The sequence below is a fragment of the Nannospalax galili genome, unplaced genomic scaffold (genome assembly GCF_000622305.1).
Source record: "Nannospalax galili isolate Female #2095 unplaced genomic scaffold, S.galili_v1.0 scaffold507, whole genome shotgun sequence".
NCBI classification, from domain to species: Eukaryota; Metazoa; Chordata; class Mammalia; order Rodentia; family Spalacidae; genus Nannospalax; species Nannospalax galili.
The window spans coordinates 688,418-709,859 of record NW_008356261.1 but is presented as its reverse complement, the minus strand read 5'-3'; the positions used below and the strand labels follow the sequence as shown (position 1 = coordinate 709,859).

The following is a 21,442-nucleotide window of genomic DNA, read 5'->3' as shown; positions in this document are numbered from 1 at the left end:
TGGGGGACTGCTGGGGTGGGGGGCTGCTGGGGTGAGGGACTTCTGGGGCTCAGCTGGTGCTCCTGAGAGACAGCTGCTTCCCTGCCTGGCTGACAATCTCCCAGATGCCAGAAGTGCCACTGGGCAGGTGGGGTCCAGCCAGGACTACCAGTCTCCACTGTACAATAAGTAGAAATAGAGGCTGCCAACTTGAGTTTGGTTCCCAGAACCCATGTTGGGTGGCTCACAACCACCTATAACTCCAGCTCCATAAGGGATCGGGCTTCTGAGGGCATCCACATACATGTGCACATACATACACATAATTTTTTTTGGTCTTTTTGAGACAGAGTCTCCCTGTAGCTCCAGTTGTCCTGGAACTCACTATGTAGACCAGGCTGGCCTTGAACTCACAGAGATCCACCTGCCTCTGTCTCCCGAGTGTTGGGATTAAAGGTGTGCGCCACCACGCCCGGCTACATACACATAATTTTTACAAAAAAATTTTTTTTTAGTCCTTTTGAGCCAAGGTCTCCCAGCTGGCTGGCCTGGTGGCACTTGCTATGTAGACCAGGCTGGTCTTGAACTCACAGAGATCCATCTACCTCTGCCTCCCGAGTGCTGGGACTAAAGGTGTGTGCCACCATGCCTGGCCCCACATAATTAAAATTTTTAAAAATATTTTTGGAAAAAGAAAAGAAAAGAGATTGCTGCCACACTACAAACCTTCCTTTCCTAAACGCTTGCTGCTCTGGCAGGATGGCATGGTCCTATGGTCCTAATCAACCAAATGGGCAAATGGACCTGTTAATGAGTGGTCCAAGGGAGTCACTGAGTCCTGCTGCAGCTGCAGCTCTGTCCCAGCAGGCTCTCTCCTCAGCTGATGCCCTAGCCCATGCTCTCAGTTGATGTCTCAGACTTTGAGGGGCAGCAAGATGGTAAGAGCTGGGACATCCAACCCCAAGATGTCCCCGTCCCCATAGCCATCTCCCCTCATCTTGAGTCCTGGTCCCATCTACGCTGTGGATGGAGATAAAGGCATCAACCAGCGAATCATCTACAGCATCATAGCGGGTGAGTGAGGGCTAGCCCCACAGCACCCAGATCCCACAGCAGAGGGGACAAGCCACCAAATTCTACCTCACATTCTCCCAGGAAATACGGATGATACTTTCACCATTGATGCAAACTCTGGAAACCTCACCATGGCCAAGGACATCCTCAGCCCCACAACCTTCACCTTGGTGGTCAGGGTAGGTGCCAGTACTGGATAGTAGATGACTCTCTTGGCCAGAGTTTTTCCCATGCCCCTTGAGCCCTGGCTGGAGTACCAACTCCATTAAAGTCTCAATGCTCATTCCTACCTCCCCAGGCTGATCAGGAGGATATGGCCCAAAACTCAGTGACACAGGTCACCGTGAAGGCCCAGGATCTCACTGAGAGCCCATTCCAGTTCTCTCGAAGCCTGTACCATGGCACCGTGGCACTTGGCTCTGGGGCTGGCACCAGAGTGATGGATGCAGCCTCCCCCTCTGAGTCCCTGAGGATCTGGGCTCAGTACCCAAACTATCCGGTACACAGCCCTTCCTGTCCATCCAGGAACCCCATCACTATGCTTGGTCCCTGGCTAGCCCTTCTCTATATGGGTGGATTGGGATGGACAGCAGGGCACCCAGGCTTAGTTCTCACTAGAGCCCTACCCAGGACCTCAACTTGGCCATCACATATCGAATCACCAACTGCACAAAGTTTAAGATGGACGAGGATACCATCCTGACCACCGAGGCTATGGAGAATGTAGAAGTCTTCTATGCAGAGGTGGGTGGGGTAGGGTGGGAGGACTTCAGGCATGACTGAAGGTGTGAGGGGAGGAAGAGTTTAAGAGGAAAAGCCCCCTTCCTGATGCAGGTAGAAGCCACCGAGTCTTCAACGGGAGCAACAGCAACTACTGTTGTGGAGATCCAGGTATCAGAGCAGAAGACCCCCTCCACAGGTGAGCCCCAGGAGTCTCCCAAACAGGGTAGCTCTTCCTCTGGGGAAGGTATACAGGGAGACAGAGGCAAGACCAAGTTCTGTCCCTGGCCCTCCAGAGTTCCCCACATCCCCAGAGACTGGAGGAACAGCTGGGTCCTTGAGCAGCACTACATCAGAAGCCCCCAAGACCTCTGTGACCTCTCAGGGACCCACCACAACCAGCTCTGGGGGAAGTCCTGGCCCGCTCCCACCCTCAAGCACAACTCTAAGTCCACCTGCTTCATCCACACCTGTGGAGCCCTCCACTGCTGGAAACAGCACCTCTTCCCAGCCATCCACTCCCAGTGGGGACTCAACACAGACCCCCAGACCAGGAACCTCTCAGCCAGTGGTCCCCACTGCTGGAACTGGCACCTCCCCCAAGCCGGTCACACCCAGTGGGGGCTCAACACAGACCCCCAGACCAGGAACTTCTCAGCTGACGACCCCCACTGCAGGAACCAGCACTTCCCCGCAGCCAGCACAGACCCCCAAACCAGGAACCTCTCAGCCGACAACTACTGAGCCCAGCAGGACCCCTTTACCCTCAGGTAGTCCCTACTCCGTTTGCTCTAGAGTCACCCTAACCCTTCCTAACTCAGGACAGGGGGAATCCAGGGATATACTCTAGGACAGGGTCCACCCTGGCCTGACCTGACCACACTGACCACAAACTCCAAAAAGTCTTTTCCTAGTTCCAGACAGATGGTCCCAGGGGTCACAGTAAAGGGAACTGAGGGAAGCATGGGGCAGAGGCAGAGGCAGATTTTGGATCCAGTGAGTCTCATGATTTGCAGGACATTCTGTATTTAGGGTCTTAAAAAGGGAGCACCCCTCCAATCATTAGGGGAGGCACAGATAGAAATTAAGATTCTGGGGTTGGACGTAGTGCTACATGGCTATGATCCCAACTACTGGGGAGAATGAGGCAGGAGGATCACTTGAGTCCAGGAGTTCAGGGCTAGCCTGGGCAACAAACTGAGGTGACACTGTCAAAAACAAACAAAAACCAGAAACACAGAGCTGGGGAGATGGCTCAGTTGGTGAAGTGCTTGCCTTACAAATATGAGGAGCTGAGTTTGGTCCTCAGAACCCAGGCAAAACAGCTGAGCCTGGTGATGTATGCTTATAACCCTAGTGTTGGGAAGGCAGAGACAGAGAATCCGGGGAATTGCTGGCCAGGCACCCTAGTCTCCTTGGTGAGCTCTAGGCCAGTGAGAGGCCCTGTCTCAAAAAACAAAATGGAGGCTGGCAAGATGGCTCAGTGGGTAAAGGGCTTGCCACCAAGCCTGACAACCTAAGTTGGATCCCTGGTTCCCACATATGTGGCAGAAGAAGGAAATTGACTTCTGAAATTTGTTCTCTGACCTCCACACTTTTGCTGTGGCATGTGGGCACCCACACACATATGCACACAATAAACAAAAGTAATAACCCCCTGAAACAAAGTGGATAGCTCCAAAGTAGAATGATACCCTAGATTATTCTTGGCTTCTGCATGCATGCATGTGCACATGTATGGCCTACTTGTGTATCTTCACACATACAAACATGCACATACATGCAAATACACACACAATAGAAAAAAATACCAGCAAAAAAGCCCAGCATGGTGGTACACACCTGTAATCCCAGCTCTAGGGAGACAGAAGCAAGAGGATCAGTAGTTCAAGGCCAGCCTTAGCTACATAGTTTAAGGCCAGATCCTGTCTCAAAACAAACAAGACTACATTACTTGTGGGCTCTGGGGGCACTCAGCACACAGCCACACAGGAGTGTGTGTGGGGCACCTGTGGGTGAGCATCTTTGTTGGGGAATGTTATTCAAACAGGTTTCCTGATGGTGCTGGTGAATTTAGATAGCAGGCTCTGGTTCTAGGAGACTCTCACTGAGAGCTCCTCATACTGGTCACTACGCTGTATCCATTTAGCCCCTCAGGGTGCAAGGTCACAAGGAGCTTGGCACGGCCAACTGTCCAGAAGAATGGTCACCAGAGGCAGTTGTACTAAGCAGATTTCTGGGGGATATGAACTGAAAACCTTGTCAAGTGTCACTGAGTCCTGCTTCTGGTCTAAGTGCAACTTATATTCAAAATGTTGAAGCCACAAAGACAAAGGTCACTACAGCTATTCACAGTGTGCCCGCAGGGCACCGGTGTGTCAGTGTAGCTTGGCCTCCCAGGGACTTGGTATCCCCAACCTCCCTGGTGGAGTCAATAGCACCCATCCCAGAACTTCAGCTCCTGGGGCAGAGGGAGCAGGCCAGGCCTGGCTTCTTTTCATGATACCCCGGCCTGGTAGAGGTTGGAGAGGGAAGGGCTTAGAGGTGTTCCAACAGCAAGTGGTTATGGTGTCTTGGGCAGGAGACAACGGTGATGGTCATTTTTCCACGGTGGACATGGCTGTGCTGGGCGGGGTGCTGGGTGCGCTACTGCTGCTGGCCCTCATCTGTCTGGCTGTCCTCATCCATAAGCACTACGGTCACCAGCTCAATTGCTGCTCTGGCAAGGCTTCGGTAAGGCTGGGTGGGGATGGGGGCTAGGCAGGGGAGAAAAGGGACAGCAGGGGGACCAACCCAGAGGCTGGGGAGGAGTGGGGGGGGTGCGTCCGAGGGACATAGAGGGATAGATAGGGAACACCTGCAGAAAACAGGACTTCACAGAGAAAGGAAGCAGAGGTAGGCTAGGATGGATGCAGACAGCCCTGCGGAGAGGTGGGAGCTGCCAGGTGGGAGGAGGCTCCGAGGACACTGGTGGGGGTAACAGCACCGCTTCTAACTCCCTTTTTGCACCCCAGGAGTTGTCAAGTGGCTTCGACAACGATGCCTTCGTCCCAGACCGCAAGGCCAGCTGGACACCCACCTCTAGCCCAGAGCCCGAGCCAGGCCCTGTGCCGGCCAAGAGGCCCCCTTCGCCCCCCAGCAGTGCGCGCTCCAGCCCTGTGCCTCCTAGCTCTGAGCCCCTCAGCCTCGCAAGCGCTCCCGACACCCCCGAGACCGCCAGGGCCGGGGACAGTCCCTCAGCAGTGAGATCTATCTTGACTAAGGAGCGGCGGCCGGAGAGCGGCTACAAGGCCGTGTGGTTCGGCGAGGACATCGGCGCCGAGGCTGATGTGGTGGTCCTCAACGCGCCCACCGTGGAAAACGAAGGCAGCGAGGACGAGGGCCAGGACGAGAATGACGGTCCTCACCACGGTGCGGATGCCGACTCCACTTACATCTAGCACAGCGCACCCCAAGCCAGTCTGAAGCAGGGTGGGCCCGGCCCCTGTCATTGCCTCCGCAGAATAAAGTAACCATTTTGAATGCCGAATTCTGAAGGAAGTCAGGCGAGTGCGTGTGACAGTGGGTGTGCGCTAAGGCCCTGGAGGGTGCAATAGGTCGGCCTCCTATCAAAGGCGCAGTGTTCTTAACTGCTGAGCCATCTCTCAAGCCCCGACGGGGCCCAGTCTTGAGCAGGTCACCACAGCTGCAGTGAACTCATAAGCACAATGACTCCGCCGTCCAGAAGACAGCTTTTTGCTGCACATCCCCCATCCTCTGGCCCCTTCCACCTCCTCCTGCAACACTACCTGAGCTCTGAGGGGGTGGTACAGATGATACTGCAGTCCCTTAGGATGGAACACTCTATCTCAGCTATGAGTTTCTGCCCACGACAGTAACAAGCGTCTCTATGAAGGCTAGTGCACTAATTTATGGCTACAACTTTTTTTTTTTTGAAAAATTGAGGTGAGGGTCTGGGGAGATGGCTCAGAGGTTAAGAGAACTTGCTGCCCTTCAGAAGAAGGACCCTCGTTCTGGTCCCAAGCACTCACAGGGTGCCTCACAACCTTCTGACTCCAGTTCCAGGGGGATCCAACACCCTTTTCTGTACTCTGGGGGCACCAGGCACAAAGGCAGCACACATACATACATACAGGCAAAATACACACATAAAATAAAAATAAATCTTTTTTAAAAAATTGAGACAGAATCTCGCTCTGTAACACAGGCTGGCCTCGAATTAGCGTAGACTTTCAGCCTGCGAAGTACTTGCGTTCACGCTTGCAGCGCGGAGTGCTCCTAAGGAGCTGCGGGGGCGGAAGGCGGGAGGACCCTTCCCAAACTCCCGCCAAAGTCAGCCTGACGGGCAGACCCCAGCGGCCACTCCACGACTTCACTGTGCCGTCCGGAGCAGGGTCTCCCGCCCCAACCGCGACCTCACAGGGCCTGGGAGAGCTACTCCAACCGGCTTGCGCCCCCCAAGCCCTCAAGGCCCGGCCCCGCCCCGCCCCGCCCCGCCCCGCCCCTGACCCTGACTATAAAAGCACAGGCAGCCTCCTCAGAGAGAAAACTCCGTCCCGGCGGCTCCGGCACCAGGTACGTGGGACCCTTGGCCCAAGAGGGGTGGGAAGCTAGCTGGTGCCCACGGGGAAATCCTTGTCCCTTCCACGGAGTAGCGGCTGGGGGAGGGCAATGGAGAGAGGGTCGGGAAGCCGGAGGGCAGAGGGCCGGGGAGGGTCAGAAACAGAGAGCTGCAGGTGGGGGTATGGATCCACGGAGGGGTTGAGGTTGAGGGCTGGGGAAGCGCGGAGGGCGGGAGGCCGTGGGAAGCCAGCGATGCCCCGCCACTGCTTTTGGGTTTCGGTTTCCCGGAGTGCAATTTCGCTTTACTGGGCTGGGCCACGCCCCCTGTACGCCGCCTTTTCCCACTGTCTTTGCAGGGTCCAGTCTGCGACTGCCCGTCCAGGCCTGGACGCTGGATCAACACCTGTGACTTCACGTGTGCGCTCCCGCCACATCTGTAGTCACATCTATAGTCACCTTGGCCGAGAAAGCCACACTTAGGCAACGTAGGTGGCTACAAGCTCTCGAACCTCAACTGTGACCCTCAGTACCCTAACACCTGGGTCACATTTGTGACAAATTCTCATCTGCCATCAACACACGTAACACTCGGCCACACTATCTGCGGCCACAACCTGACACCGTAGTGACACCCAGGGAACGCTTTTACCTCCCTTGTGGTAACACCTGACTGCCCCAGTGACTGCAGCCCGCCACAGCGAAGGGCCCACTCTGATTCTCCCAGACTGTTCTTGTAGGAGGAGGAATGGCCGTGGAGAGGTGAGAAGCAGCCCACCCTGCCCGTAGTGGGTCTTGGCCACTGGCCCTGATCCCAGTGACTGCCGTGCTGTTGTTGCAGGGGGCCCCAGCGCTTGCTGTTTGGAGAGTGGCTTCTGGGCGAAGTCAGCAGCGGCCGGTATGAGGGGCTGCGGTGGCTGAACGAGGCTCGCACCGTCTTCCGAGTGCCATGGAAGCACTTCGCACGCAAGGATCTAAGCGAGGCTGACCCACGCATCTTCAAGGTGGGCCCTCGCCCCCAGCCCTCTGGAGGATCTGCCAGGACCAGGGGCTCAGCTCCAGACCCAAGCTCTGTCCGCCCCTCCAGGCCTGGGCGGTGGCCCGAGGCAGGTGGCCACCTAGTGGAGGTGACCTGCCACCCCCTGAGGCTGAGGCTGCAGAACGGGCAGGCTGGAAAACCAACTTCCGCTGTGCGCTTCACAGTACGCGGCGTTTCATCATGCTGAGAGACAATTCGGGGGACCCTGTCGACCCGCACAAGGTGTATGCCCTTAGCCTGGAGCAAGGGTCGGCAGGTGAGAAATGCCCCTGGTAGGCCTGGGCCAGGGGATGAATCAGCAGTGGACTGTCTTGGTGGCTTAATGGTTGGATTTTTGGTTTTAGAAACTGGTTGGAGAAAAGCTGGTTGGAGACCCAGCTCCTCTCCTTCCCAGGTGTGTCTGGGTAAGCACCTCTTCTCCCAGGCCAGAGCCCTGGGCTGAAATGCCTGGTCATTTGGGAGCAGGGGGCGTGGGTACCAGATAACTTCTGGAACTACTCAAGCATCACAACCAGGTTGTATGGCATTAGGTCTGAGTGTGCTTCCTTCCCCCCACTTCCCTCTCCTTCAAAAGGCCCAGCTACGGATAAGAGGGAAGAAGTGACTCTCAGCAGTGCCCCACCTACACAGGTACAGTCTGGCCCTCTCCTCCTAGGTGTGGGGGATGGGCAGCTGCTTACCATGACTCTCCCATGCAGGATGCATCTCTGGGACCCGTCATGGCAAGAGGAAATGCTGAGCACCAAACTCTAAATCCTTTGCTTTCTGTTGACACTGAGGACCTCTTGCTTCAAGCTCTGCAGCACAGCCATCTGGGGGACCATCTGCTGGAAACTGAGTCGGGGGCAGATTCAGACCCCCCACAGGCTCCTGGTGAGGCAGGAGGAAATGCCACTGAGCTGGGGCTGAGCTGGAGATCCCCCACCTGCCCAGGGGCTGTATGAAAGGGAGAGATGGAAAGACAAAAGTCCTTGGGGAGAGGGAAAAGGGATGCTGGGACACCAGGGGTGGCAAGCACGAAGGGGCAAATTGGATAGGAACCGCGCTGGCCACAGCTGGACCACTCTTTTCCCCTCAGGCCCAGAGCAAGAGCATGCTTCTGAGGAGGCCTGTGTAGCCTGGGCGATGGAAACTGTGCCCAGTCCCGGGCAACACCCAGCTCTAATGACAGGTGAGGGCCTGTGGGACCTCTTGGTGAGGGGTGGGGCTCAGATGCCAGCACAGGCATTCCTCAGTATAGACCTAGACCCCAAGGCAGAAACTTGCACAGCAACCTGCCCCCTCACATGTGTACTCCAATGGGAGGCGACTGGGCTCATACCCTCTGCTCACAGCTTGGTTTGTACACAGAGCTCAGTCCAGGGCCCCTGGACGTGACCATCATGTACAAGGGCCGCACAGTGCTACACGAAGTGGTGGGACACCACAGCTGTGTGTTCCTGTACAGCCCCATGGGCTCAGCCGTGGGAGCTACAGAGCCTCAGCCCCAGCCGGTGATCTTTCCCAGCCCCGCTGAGCTCCCTGACCAGAAGCAGCTGCAGTACACTGAGCAGCTTCTGCAGCATGTGGCCCCAGGCCTGCAGCTGGAGCTGCGGGGGCTTTCTTTGTGGGCCCTGCGTATGGGCAAGTGCAAGGTGTACTGGGAGGTGGGCAGCCCCATGGGCTCCACCAATCCCTCCACTCCAGCTCAGCTGTTAGAGCGCAACTGCCACACCCCGATCTTCGATTTCACCACTTTCTTCCAAGGTCAGTAAGGTGCCTACCTGGGGTATGGTACTTGGGGGACCCTGGAGCCCTGCTTAACCTGCTCACCAGAGCCACCTCTTACAGAGCTGAGGGAGTTCCGGGCCCGGAAGCGGCAAGGCTCACCACACTATACCATCTACCTGGGCTTTGGGCAAGACTTGTCAGCTGGGAGGCCCAAGGAGAAGAGCCTGATCCTGGTGAAGGTGAAGCCTGGGCTGCCAAGTGAAGGTCGGGGTAGGCTGCCCTGTGGGAGGCCTAACAAGTCTCCTTCCCACAGCTGGAGCCCTGGCTGTGCCGGATACACCTGGAGGGCGTGCAGCGGGAGGGTGTATCCTCCCTGGACAGCAGCAGTCTTGGCCTGTGCCTGTCTAGCACCAACAGTCTCTATGATGACATTGAGCACTTCCTCATGGAGCTGGAGCAGAGGGCCTAGACCAGAACCCCAACCTTCAATAAAGAGCGCCCAGAACCAGTGCTGTCCTAAGTCAGACTCACTCACTTCCTGAGAAGCTAGCCTGGCTGCAAGAGCTAACAGGGATGTGGTGGGATCTGGCTATACCTTATTGGACCTGGTGGGGGCCAGGCAAGGAAGGGGACCCCTGCCCCTGCCCGGCCTCCCCCACAGCACTCATCTTCATAATGAAGAATTCAAACCACAGGCTTTAGAGGTACTGAACCCTCCCTGAGCACAAATGCTCCAGGACAGGCAGAAGGGAGCAAGCTGATGGGGCCAGGTGTGCTGGACAAGGTAGGATACATGCCTGACTTGGGCCCAAAGCACTATCCTGCAACCCCAGAGTAAGAAACCACCACAGCAGACAGGTCCATGAGTGAACACTGGCAGGTGGCTGTGTTGCAAACCCAGGAACCCTTCACCCCAGCCCCACCCACCAGGTTTTCTGAAACCAAAACTTCACCTTCCAAATACCGAGTCCACAGAAAAATTTCTAAAGATAAGCCATTTTTTGATAAATTAGAACACAATGGAAACAGTGTATCTATAATATACATATAAAAAGTCCAGTTTTCAATTGTAAGCAAGACAGGTGTCATGGGAGTCGAGTGCTGAGGGTGGCCCCAATTCTTTCCCAGTGGGGACACCTCCCCACAGTGGCTGGCCTCAGGTCTCGGCACCCTGGGCAGGTGGCTCCTCCCCAGCTTCAGTCTTCTTGTGCCTGCGCATGTGCCTATACTTGTCCACATAGGCCTTTACCAGATTGGCCACCTTCACAGGGTTGATCTCGCCGCTCTTGCTGTGGCAGATCTGAAAAATGAGCACAATTACCCACATGGCCCTCTCACACGTGACAGACTCAGAGCCTGGCCCAGTCAGGCTTCCAAGCTTAGGGCAGATGCCATGCCTGGTCCTTTTCCAAGCAGAGGCCTAACGGTCCTGTTGAGGGTATGTGTACCCTTTCCTGCCTGAATGAACACCTCACAGAGCTGCTGAGGGCTCCCCAAGTGTGTCACGGGTCAATAGGAAGCCGAAGAATTGTTATAGAAAGATCTGCTCATGTCTCAGGGCCTTTTCTCCCAAGAAGCAGGGCAGACTGGGTAATTTTAGACCATCTGTATCTTTAGCCTTTTCAACCAGGAGTAAAAGAAAGCCCTGCTTGAGGGGCACTTACTGGGAGATGGGGCTAATCCAAGGCCTCAGCCATTCGGCCCAGCTGGCTGACTCCATTCTTAGACACTTGGGGAGTCCAAGCAGATGAGAAATGACAGCCACCTGTTACATGCAGGTCCAGCCATTCTGTCACTATGTGCCACATGAAGTCTCAAGGTTGTCAAAAAGTCACAAGTCTGCAGTCCAGTCTGCCTGCTCAGATAGCCTACCTTCTGCACAGCTTTCCGCAGGATGTCCTTGTATTCCTCCTTGGTCACCTCTCTCTTCTGGTAGAAGGGCTTAATGGCCAGCTTCACCTCCTCCACAGCCCGCTCCTGCATGTGCAGCTTCTTCAAGTACTAGGAAGGACATGTGTGACTCCGTGGTAGGATGGCCAGTTCAGGGATGCCCTTCAGCCCAGGAGCACTAAGGGAAATGGGATGGCTGCTAACCCTCAACTCAGCCCCACTAAGACAAGCCAGGAAGGACAGGGTTGCACTCACCTCTTCCTTCTTGGTCTTCTCGGCGGCTGGCTTGGGAGTGCTGGTCCTCTCCTCAGAGCTGCTGTTGTTGGTTAGAACAGCCAGCTCTGAGGCTACAGCTGGAACATTAGGCACTGGGGCCAGGGTCTGTGCTGTGCCACAGCCAGCCAGGGGAAGGGTCCCCTGCAGGATTAACTGGACCGAGGGCTGACTGACGAGGGTGTAGGGCAGGATGCTTGATGGCTGAGCCAGGGGTGGTGGCATGTTGGGGTTGTAAACTTGGGCAAGAATACCCTCTGCTGAGTGCAGAGTCCCAACAGCTGGCACCTCTTCTGCCCTGGAAGCACCAGGGGGCTGTACAGAAAGGAAGTAGTGCCATGAGAGCTAAGTCCCAGCCAGGGCAGCCCACAAAGCCCAGCACAAGGCTCATGTCCCTCTAGCCCAGCACCCACCTGAGAGGGGTCTGCATCAGGTAACCCAGACTCCTGGAGCACGTGGATGGGAGGGGGCAGCTCGGAGAATGGTGCCTGCTGAACTCCTACGAGGGCCCCGTCCTCTGCATCCCAGTCTCCTTCCCGGGGCCTCTGTGGCCTCTGAAGTGGTGTCCCTGGGGGCCCAACAGACAGGGAAGGTGGATGCCCTGTGGCCAACCCTGGCCAAAACACTCCTTCAGAGATCCATTCTAGCAGGAGTGAGCAAGGCCAAGCTGTAGATCTGACTGTCTGCAAGGACCTGAATGGGGTCGCAAAGAACCTGGGGAGGCTCTTGGGGTGGCTTCCTCAATGCTCCATGCCTGATCTGTACCCCGACCCACAGGGACACTCCCTACCAGCAAAGCCCCTGGCAGCGCCAACTTACTTGGAACTCTGTCCAGGGCTGGAGTACCATCCTCTGCCTCCTGTAGGTTCCAGGTGACTCTTTTTACAAGGGCCCTGGCCCGTAGCAGAGGGGCCTGGACCACTGTCTCCTTGGACCTGACTGCTTCACACCCTCTCCCACTCAGCAAGGGGCTGTCTTTTCCCATGGGTACCACACCCATGGTGCTGGGAGTCATGGCAATGGTCTCTACAGCGTCCTGCCTGAGCAGGTACTGGTCTGAAGGGCCCTCTGCCTGTGGTGTGGGCTGAGAGATGTCTTCACTGTGGATCAGGGACACTTCCCTCTGGATGGCAGCCAGACTGGCATCCTGTGGCTGGATGGCTGGGGGCACCACAGGATTTGGTGGGAAGTCTCGTTCTGGGGAGGAGTCTGTACTCTCAGGGGAAGGAGGTGAACTCATGTCATCAAGCTGGATAAAGATGGCTTCACTTGAAAAATCCTCAAAGACGTGCCCTGCTTCCACAGAGTCACCATAGTCCAAGTCCTCAGGCACAGATTCAGCTGGCACTGCCAGGACAGGGGGCATTTCTGGGGGGTTCAGGTCAGCCACAACCACCTCTGGCAGGACACTCACTTCCTCGGAGACTGAAGGTTTAGCCGGGCGGTCTTCATCTTGCCTCAGCTCCTCCTGAGCAGTGGGGGCTGGGGAAGCTTCCTTCACAGCTGGAGCCTTCTCTGGGGAACGGGGCCGCTTCTCTCGGGAACGTGGCCGCCGTGGCCTATGCTCCAAGCTTGGTGATCTAGACCTCCACCTCCTCCTCTCCCGGGACCAGGTCATACTGTCTTTCTTGTCTCGGCTCCGGCTCCGTTCCCGGTGCTTGTGTCTCCTGGCCCGCTCTAGGTTGCTGGGGGAAGAGCAGTCCTTGCCCCGAGACCTGGAGCCTGAGCGTCGCCTCTTCCGCTTCCTGCTTTCATGGCGCTCACAGGAAGAACTGCCAGGACTGCCTGAGTGAGACCTGGACTTCCTGCGGCACCTGCCATGGCTCCAGGAGCCCCGTCTCCGCTCCCTGTCCCTGTCCCTGGTCTTCCTCCTCTTCACTCTCTCCTGGCTGCTGGCACGGTCGCTGGAAGACCTCCGGCTCTTGGTCTTGGCCCTGTGCCTCTTGGTGTGCTCCTCGACCACGGGCGATACCGAACGTGAGGTCCTGTCCCTGGAGCCAGAGCGAGTGCTAGAGCGTGTCCTCTGGTGCTCCCTGGCAGCCCTCTTCTTCTTGGTTTTCTTCTTGCTTCGGGAGCTAGAGGTGGAACGGGATCGGGATGGGGTTCTCAGCTCTACAATCCTATGTGTGGTGACCTGTGGAACATCTGGCTCCATGACAGTCACACATGTCACTGTCCGCTCCTCAGAACCAAAGAAGGGTGTACAGGACATTCCATCCTCATCTTCCCAGGGGTCTTGTGGGGATGGCCTGTGTGTCTGGGCTATGGAACCCTCGATTTCTGGATGCTCCACCTCACCTAGCCTTTCTTGCTCCAAGTCAGAGGCTCCCTCAGCAGGCCCCTTGCCCAGGAACTTGAACATGCCAGACATGGGCTCACCAGGGGGCTGGGGCTCAGGTTCCACCTCAGTATCAAAGATGCTTTCCACCCTGTAGGAGGTAACACAGCGCACAGCCTGGAAGGCTGGGGCTTTTGGGCTGTTGATGGAGATTGTTCTCGTGATCTCAGATGGCAGAAGGCCTGGGCCAATACTCTCTGGGCTGCTGGTAGGAGGACTAGAGTCAGAGCCAGTGGGGTCAAAGGGGTCATAGATTTCACTCTTGAGTTGCTTCGGCTTCTTGATGGAGAAGAGTGGCGAAGGGTTCTCCTTCCTCTGCACTTTGCTATCCACTGGCCGGAATGTGTTACAGAAGCCAGGGCTGGACAGCTGGCTGCTGTGTGCAGTATTCCCGGGGATGTTGATCCTGAAACTCTCAAAGGTTGACCCAATGCCTTTCCCTCTTGAAGGCCCTAGAGGGGCCAAGTTGCCATGGGAGCTGGGGGCAGGAGGCCGAGAGCCACCCGTGTGTGAACCAGGCTCCTGAGGGCCCCTGTTTCTGGGCTCATTCTCAGCTCGGCCTCGCCCTGGCTGTCCAGCACCCTCCCTTCCTGTCAGGCGGCTAATGCAGGTGCTGGGGAGCTCCACGCTCTGCCCATGGGCTGGGGCAGGGTCTTGTCGGCTGCCACTGCCATTCCTACGGATCTTTGGTATTCTGGGCAACTGTGAGATGTCGGCTCTCCTGGGAGCTGTTTTCAGGGACTGTCTAAGGACTATATTTCTAGATGAAGAGTTAGAGTGAGTGGCTGAGATCTTAGAGGAGGCAGAACGAAGAGGCAAGGCCTGCATGTTCGCGCCATTAAACTGGGGGCTGTTATTCTGCTTCAGGCTAGGCCTGCTCCCATTTGAAAGCTTCCCAGCCTGACTTGAACCAGGGGTTGATGATGACTCCGGCCTCGCAGGTGTCCCCACTGAGTAGGCGGGGATACAGCGTAGGGCCGACCTGTCCCCACAGCTTATCCCTGAGCTCTGTGGCCTGCTTCCTGTGAGTCCGACATTGGATGGGCTCCCTGAGGGTGATGCCTCAGGCTGTAGGCTGTCTCTGCGCCTGGACTCATCTTCTCCTCTGGATTGAGTCACAGAATTTCGTTGAAGAGAAACAGGAGCTAAAAAAAAAGTCAAATGACAACCATTCCCACCTCTTGTCTAAGGAGTTCAATGATTGTTTCAGATATGAGAACTGACACTCAAACTGTTTTGTAGGCTTTCTGAGTGGACACACATGCTACTCCACACCCAGGAGTGCTGTGGACTCAGCTGTGCCACTGCCAACCCTGTGGGATCACAAACACCCTCACAGCCGTGAGTTCTCTTTACAGACAAGACTATGGTTCAAAAGGTGTCTCAGCCCCCAGCTGTCTTGCATAGACAAGAAGCTGCAGGTGGAGGCCCTGCCCATCCTTGACCATGCTGGTCCATTGGGCACTGTGCGCTAAGGATCTGAGAACTGCCCTGGAAATGCCACTCCCCTAAATGAACTTGGACTATGGAAGGATCCTGACAGAAAATCAGACTAGATACACTATTAGCAGTGTTGTCCCCAAACTGGGGCAAAGGCTGAGAGCCAGCCCAACTTGTTCACTTCTAAGAATTTTGAGCTCACATTTCCAAAAACCATGAGAAGGGGCAGTGGCCCCATGGGCGCTCACCTGTCCTCTTTGCGCTAAGAGAGCCATCCCGGTGGATGACAACATCAGCGCTGCTCATCATCAGGAGGCTCTGGCCAGTCAGGATGCTCCCCAACAGATCAGGAACAGGAGCCTCCTCCACACTGGGCTCTGGGGCCACAGCTGGGAGCTGCCTTCTGTAGACACAGACCAGAGGGTGGCCCTGCTATCATTGACCCTCTCCATATCTGTGGCCTGCACCCCTACCCAGCAACCCTAACATGGGGAGACCACGCGTGTAGGGAGGCCACCTACAACACATGTATTTGCCCCACACTCTAGATCAAGCAAGACCTGGCAGGAGAGAATCTCCATCTGTTGGTGACTGTGAACCAGGGCTGCTCCTCTGCCTGGACCTTTTCTCTTTGTCTAGAGACTGAGGCCATTGTGACCAGCAGTTGTACTACCTGACCCTTGGATACCCAGCCAACCTCAAGCATGTTACACAAAGAGGAGATGCTCAGCCATATCACTAGGGGCCAGAGAAAGGACAGCCAAATCAGTACACTACAGGCCATTGCTCTGCCCACCCAGAAGTCCCTGTTGTCACTTACCTGGAGAGCCCCATAGCAACAGGCCTGGCTACAGGCTGGTGAGACTGCAAGGCCGAGCGGGACAGCACTCTCCTCTTGGCACTCAGAGGGGAAGGCAGATTTGCAGACAGTTCTTCATTGCTGGTGGAGACATATACCAAAGAGATGGTGATACAGCAGACCACTCACTAAGTAAAACACACAGACTAACCGAATCTGAGAGTGAGCTGGGGTACCCAGACAGTAACCACTGCAATTACCTGTCAAAAGGGTCCAGCTCGTAGGGGTCTCCAAACAGTGACAGAGAAGCTGCTCCGATATCTGCCCTCATTAGCCCCAGGGAGGGGTCTACTGGTTTGTACACTGATGGCATGCTGGTGCCACGGACAGGCCTGCGGAGGCCCAGTGTCCGTGCAATTCGAGAACGAGCTGTAACCTCATTCTAAACCAGAGACAGAAAAAGAATAATGAAATCTAGTTGGGCGTGGTGGCACATACCTTTTATCCCACCACTCAGGAGTGCAATGACAGCCTGGTCAACATAGCAAGTTCTAGGCCAGCCAGGTTACATAGTAAGACCCTGTCTCAATGAAACAAAACAAAAAAAAATGAAATCTAAAGGCTCCAGACAGGCTGTGAAAGCATCGCTTAGTAACACCCAGCATTGGCTGAGTGAATCCCAAGGTTCCCGCGCTGACTCAAAAGCCTCAGTAGCTTCACTAACCATGAGAGTTTAGAGTTCTGCTGTCTGCACCTTCATACACAAGCTCAGCGCACTGCTGAGGAGCATTTAAGTGTTACTGTCATTGTATGGTATTTATTTTGAAAACTCACAGAAGCAAACAAAAATTTCAACCAGTGTCTGAGAATTGCACAGAACAGCCAGTTGCAGACTTTAAACATTATCTCAATTGTTAATTGTATTAAAAAGGGTTCTAGGGGCTGGAGAGATGGTTCAGCGGTTAAGAACACTGGTTGTTCTTGGAGAAGACCCGGGTTCGAATCCCAGCACCCACATGGCAGCTAACAACTGTCCGTAACTCCAGTTCCAGGAGATCCAATGGCCTCTTCTGACCTCCGCGGGAATTGCATGACATGGGTGCACCTACCTACATGCAGGCGATGCAGGTGATACACTCATACACATAAAATAAAAATAATAAATTAAAAAAAAAATCAGCCAGGCACAGTCAATCCCAGCACTTGGAAGGCAGAGGCAAGTGGATCTCTGTGAGTTCAAGGCCAGCCTGGTCTACATAGTGAGTTCCAGGACAGCTGGGGCTATACAGAGACCCTGTCTCAAAGTAAAATAAGGTAGCCGCTCAGCAACTTAGGGGGTCAAGTGACACAGTCAGCTGACTCGGGTAGGGAAGGCCTCAGCGGTAGCCTTTCCAGAGTCTCTACTGCTTGGGGGAACTGAGCCCCGCAGTCCTCATCAGAATGTTGGGCAAAGACCGGATCGAAATCTTCCCCTCCTGAATGGTGCAGACCATCATGAAGGCCCAATTAAAAGGAGCCCAGCCCGGCATGGTGGCGCACACCTGTAGTCCCAGCACTCGGGAGGCAGAGGCAGGAGGATCTCTGTGAGTTCAAGGCCAGCCTGATCTACATAGTGAGTTCCAGGACAGCTGGGGCTACAGGGAGACCGTCTCAAAAAGACCCCCCCCAAAAAAAAACAAAAAAAACAACAACAACAACAAAACCCAAAGGGTTCTCTTGCCATTTCCTCTGGGTTTTGAGCATGAAGGGGACAAGAGCAGCACCCTCTTGGGACTCCAACTGTGGGCCATGGTCCCCAGATGCTCAACTGGAGAAAGAAAGGAACCTCAGTAAAGGCAGATGAAGGTGAGCTCAGGACGGAAACTACAATGTTCTGGGAACTACATGAAGGAGGCACTAACACTGTTAGGCTTTAAGGCTCAGGCACAAAGTGAGTATAGTGAACAGCAACGTATACCCAACTTGGTCATGTTTATTCACAGCTACAGGAATCTATTCTGACTGCCCAGAGCAGATGTTCAAACTATTTAAAATTTAAAAGCATCTTATATACAAGATTATTATATACAATAATACAGAAACGTTTCTGAAGCAACAGTTAACAATGGAGTATAAAGTCTCATAAAGACACAGCAAACACAGCTAAGAGTTTTGACTCCTGTATCTTATGTATTAAATGTGTCCTATGGCAGCGGGGCTGAGTGAGGACACAGCACTTGGGAGGGTACACTGGGCATAGGCCTCACAGAGGTTCCCCAAGCCAGAGACAGCAATTCTGTCAAGTTAATAACTGGTGCACTGCCCCAGTTAGGACCCCAGCCTGTCTGCTCAGAGGCTTGAACAAGTCTGCCCATACCTGTTCCCATCAGACAGCCTGTTACCTTGACCATAATAAAGCGCCCTGGCCCTTTGACCCCCACTGCCCTAAGTTTCAGGAGTCATCACACGTAACCTTTAGCACACTCTGCCCCAAATGGCCAGGGAACAGCCCACCTACCTTCAAACTGCACCACAGAGCAATTCAATGCTCTCAGGGAACTGCAGAAAAGCAGCGCTTTGGCACCTCCTGTTATGAAACCACACAGCAAGGCTTACCAAGGACGTCGTCTCACCTTCATCTTTCTCCCTTTTGTCTTCCTCACACGGTGCTGGCGTTTCTTGGCTCTCAGACCCCCACTCTTCCTTTTCACAGATGACCTAGACCGGGTCGTCTTTCTTCCAAGCACTTTTTTCCGTCTCCCTAAAAAAGAAAAAAGAGGACACTGGATATCTGTGCTTCACTGCTTGCAGGGCCCTAGCCCAGGAAGCTGGGGAGGGGACTGGGGCACCTCAGGATTCTGTGTGCTAGCTTGAATTTTACTTTTTTAAAAAAGTATGATTCATCCCGGGTGTGGTGGCACTCGCTTTTAATCCCAGCACTTGGGAGGCAGAGGCAGGTGGATCTTTGTGAGTTTGAGGCCAATATGGTCTACATAATGAGTTCCAGGGTAGCTGGGGCTACAGGGAAACCCTGTCTCAAAAAGACCAAAAAAAAAAAAAAAAGGTATGATTCATGGGGCTTGAGAGATGGCTCAGTGGTTAAGAGCACTGGCTGCTCTTGCAGAGGACCTGGGTTCTATTTCCAGCACCTACATGGCAGCTAACAACTATCTGTAACTCCAGCTGCAGGGGAATCCAACATCCTCTTCTGATCTCTGTGGGACTGCAAGACACTGGTACACTTACATGCATGCAGGCAACACACTCATACACATAAAACAAAAACTTTGCGGGGCGTGGTGGCGCACACCTGTAGTCCCAGCACTCAGGAGGCAGAGGCAGGCGGATCTCTGTGAGTTCAAGGCCAGCCTGGTCTACATAGTGACTTCCAGGACAGCTGGGGCTTACAGGGAGACCCTGCTTCAAAAAAGACCAAAAAAAAAAAAAAAAAATTAAGTATGATTCATTTTCATTTATGTGTGTGTATCTACATGTGTGTATGCCCACATTAGTGCAGATGCCCATGGAGGCCAGAAGATGACATTGGATTCCCTGGAGCTGAAGTTATAGAGTGTTGTAGGTACTAGGAACTGAACTTGGGTCCTCTACAAGAGCAGCAACACTTTTTGGTCTTTTTGAGACAGGGTCTCCCTGTAGCCCAGCTGATCTGGAACTCACTGTGTAGACCAAGCTGGCCTTGAACTCACAGAGATCCACCTGCCTCTGCCTCAACTGGGACCAAAGGCATGCATCACCACACCCAGCTGAGGCATCTATCTAGCACCTGACTTTATTTTTTTAAGCTTTATTAGAAAATCTGAAAGTTTATTACAAAGTAAAAAGTAGTTCTCAAGAACAATATTATCTCATCCAACATATCCAACCAATCAGTATCTAGTCGTGTCCAATGCCCACTGCACTAGTCTATGGAATCAGAAGAGAACCCAGTCCTCACAGATGCCAAGTACAAAAGCACATATGCTTTGGTCTAACCCTGAAGGTGCTGTTGTGGGTCTTCATCCTAGGAGACCTGACAGCCAGGACTGCATGGTGGGGCATGGGAGGACACCAGCTGCTTCACATGAGAGCTGGGAGATAAAGGCAGGCTGCTTGTTCCTGCTGCTCCTCACACTGCAGTGCTGAGGTGAACACAGAACCAGCGCAAGTCTCTTCTGCAGAAACAGCTACCTTTTACCCTTTGATTAAAAAAAATTTTTAACTAAATTTCTATTTTATAGGTTTTTTTTTTGGTTGCACGTATGTAACTGCGCATGTACATAAAATGCCCACATAGGTCAGATGAGGGCATTAGATCACCTGGAACTGGAGTTATGGACAGTTGTTAGCTACCATGTGGGTGTTAGAAACCAAATCTGGCTCCTCTGCAAGAGCAGACAGTGCCCTTAACTGCTGAGCATCTCTCCAGGCCCCACCTTTCATTTTTGTTTCCTTTGTTTTATAGATAGGGTCTCACAGAGACCCATCCGCCTGTTAGGATTAAAGGCATGCACCACCGAACTTGGCAACCCTTCACCCTGTCTGTGGCTCCCATCACTCATGGTCAACTACAGTTGAAAATATTAAAAGAAAAATATCCAGGGAAAAAAAATCCATGACTTGTAAACTACATTGTTTGGAGTAACCTGGTCAAATCTCAAGCTGTCCCAACCCACCCTATCCAGAGCAGGAACCAACCTTTTCCTGGCATGTCCGTGTGGCACAGGTCACCCTGCTATAGCTCACGTTGCAGCTGTTTGGTTATGAGACCACAGTGCTTATATTCACATGACCCTTGTGAACAGCCCAGGCACGTGGGGCATTCACTGTCTCTCCTCTCATAGGCACTGCACCACTTCACAGCATCACTGTGAGGGCACAGCACAGCAAGACACAAAGAACTTGCTTACGAGCTTTGATTACAGGACAGTGCTACAACTAATTTGTCAGCTAGGCCCACCTCTCACTGGCCTAGCTCATAAACTGCACTTCTTGCAGGTACAGGAGAAAACATAGTATATGTAGCGTATGGTGTAAAGTACCATACTGAGGACAGAATGGCATCCCTTTAGGTCACTGAGTAGTTGTATCTGAGCCCTGAGTACCAGTGACTGATGTTTATCACAGCAGATCTCTGAGTATACCCCACCTCAGGGCACTCACTGCGTAGCCCTGACTGACTGACCTGGTTATGTAGAAGAGACTGGCCTCTAACTCGACAAAGATCAGCCTGCCCTCTGTCTCCCAAGTGCTAGGACTAAGAGCAGGCACTCAGGGCACTCATCACACCTAAGCCCACAGGTCTCTTAGACTCAAGCTGATAGTCTGCATACAGGAACAAAGGGCAGGAAGCTACAGAAATTCCAAGTTGCAACTCTAAGGAGCCAAAGCCCCAGTCCTCACAGGTAAAGAGAGAAGGAGGGGCTAACAACTGTCAGCCCAGCATGAATCTGGCTTGGCTCTTGATTCAAATAAACATTTCATTTTATTTTGTTTTGAGTTTGAGGCTAGGCTGGCTTCAAATTCACTATACAGCCGAGGGTGTCCTTGAACTCCCAATCCTTCTGCCTCACCTATCAAATATATATTTATATATATACAATGTATATATGTGTGTTACATATAAGCATATTTTGTGTGTGTG

At 53.8% G+C, this 21,442-nt stretch overlaps 3 protein-coding genes across 8 annotated transcripts in view; 2 read left to right on the top strand and 1 right to left on the bottom strand.

Annotated features, from left to right (window-relative positions):
* The window catches only part of Cdhr5 (cadherin related family member 5), a 9,114-nt gene extending 3,812 nt beyond the window's left edge, over positions 1 to 5,302 (top strand). The window contains exons 8-15 of one of the 3 annotated variants that reach the window (XM_029556843.1): positions 963 to 1,053; positions 1,135 to 1,232; positions 1,352 to 1,552; positions 1,684 to 1,797; positions 1,888 to 1,972; positions 2,451 to 2,543; positions 4,355 to 4,506; positions 4,788 to 5,302. In XM_029556843.1, coding sequence (XP_029412703.1) covers positions 963 to 1,053; positions 1,135 to 1,232; positions 1,352 to 1,552; positions 1,684 to 1,797; positions 1,888 to 1,972; positions 2,451 to 2,543; positions 4,355 to 4,506; positions 4,788 to 5,213 — 1,260 coding nt within the window. In that variant the 3' untranslated portion in view covers positions 5,214 to 5,302. Of the gene's footprint in view, positions 1 to 962; positions 1,054 to 1,134; positions 1,233 to 1,351; positions 1,553 to 1,683; positions 1,798 to 1,887; positions 1,973 to 2,069; positions 2,544 to 4,354; positions 4,507 to 4,787 lie in introns of all 3 variants that reach the window. The other 2 variants (XM_017803552.2, XM_017803553.2) reach the window with 2 other exon arrangements.
* Positions 5,303 to 6,289: 987 nt separating this feature from the next.
* Irf7 (interferon regulatory factor 7) lies at positions 6,290 to 9,602 on the top strand. 2 transcript variants are annotated; one of them, XM_017803547.2, is made up of 11 exons: positions 6,290 to 6,348; positions 6,693 to 7,095; positions 7,175 to 7,337; positions 7,421 to 7,628; positions 7,717 to 7,776; positions 7,947 to 8,002; positions 8,071 to 8,245; positions 8,451 to 8,543; positions 8,723 to 9,118; positions 9,203 to 9,321; positions 9,396 to 9,602. In XM_017803547.2, the coding sequence occupies exons 2-11, from the start codon at positions 7,082 to 7,084 to the stop codon at positions 9,549 to 9,551; spliced, it is 1,440 nt and encodes a 479-aa protein (XP_017659036.1). In that variant the 5' UTR covers positions 6,290 to 6,348; positions 6,693 to 7,081; the 3' UTR covers positions 9,552 to 9,602. The 2 variants fall into 2 exon arrangements, with proteins under 2 accessions (XP_017659036.1, XP_008852618.1); XM_008854396.3 differs by lacking the exon at positions 7,717 to 7,776.
* Positions 9,603 to 10,058: 456 nt separating this feature from the next.
* Phrf1 (PHD and ring finger domains 1) overlaps positions 10,059 to 21,442 on the bottom strand; it is a 33,468-nt gene continuing 22,084 nt past the window's right edge. For all 3 annotated transcript variants that reach the window (XM_029556781.1, XM_008854395.3, XM_008854394.3), the window contains exons 10-18: positions 18,435 to 18,562; positions 16,083 to 16,264; positions 15,844 to 15,963; positions 15,272 to 15,426; positions 12,065 to 14,728; positions 11,659 to 11,813; positions 11,228 to 11,560; positions 10,955 to 11,083; positions 10,059 to 10,382 (exon numbers count right to left, since the gene is read on the bottom strand). In XM_029556781.1, the coding sequence (XP_029412641.1) occupies positions 10,239 to 10,382; positions 10,955 to 11,083; positions 11,228 to 11,560; positions 11,659 to 11,813; positions 12,065 to 14,728; positions 15,272 to 15,426; positions 15,844 to 15,963; positions 16,083 to 16,264; positions 18,435 to 18,562 (4,010 nt within the window). In that variant the 3' untranslated portion in view covers positions 10,059 to 10,238. The remainder of the gene's footprint in view (positions 10,383 to 10,954; positions 11,084 to 11,227; positions 11,561 to 11,658; positions 11,814 to 12,064; positions 14,729 to 15,271; positions 15,427 to 15,843; positions 15,964 to 16,082; positions 16,265 to 18,434; positions 18,563 to 21,442) is intronic.

Excerpts from the sequence above, each read along its gene's own strand:
- Irf7 (XM_017803547.2), top strand. Across the intron at positions 8,003-8,070 it reads GCAGTGCCCCACCTACACAG|GATGCATCTCTGGGACCCGT; the intron begins GTACAGTCTGGC and ends TCTCCCATGCAG. Across the intron at positions 9,322-9,395 it reads AGAGCCTGATCCTGGTGAAG|CTGGAGCCCTGGCTGTGCCG; the intron begins GTGAAGCCTGGG and ends TCCTTCCCACAG.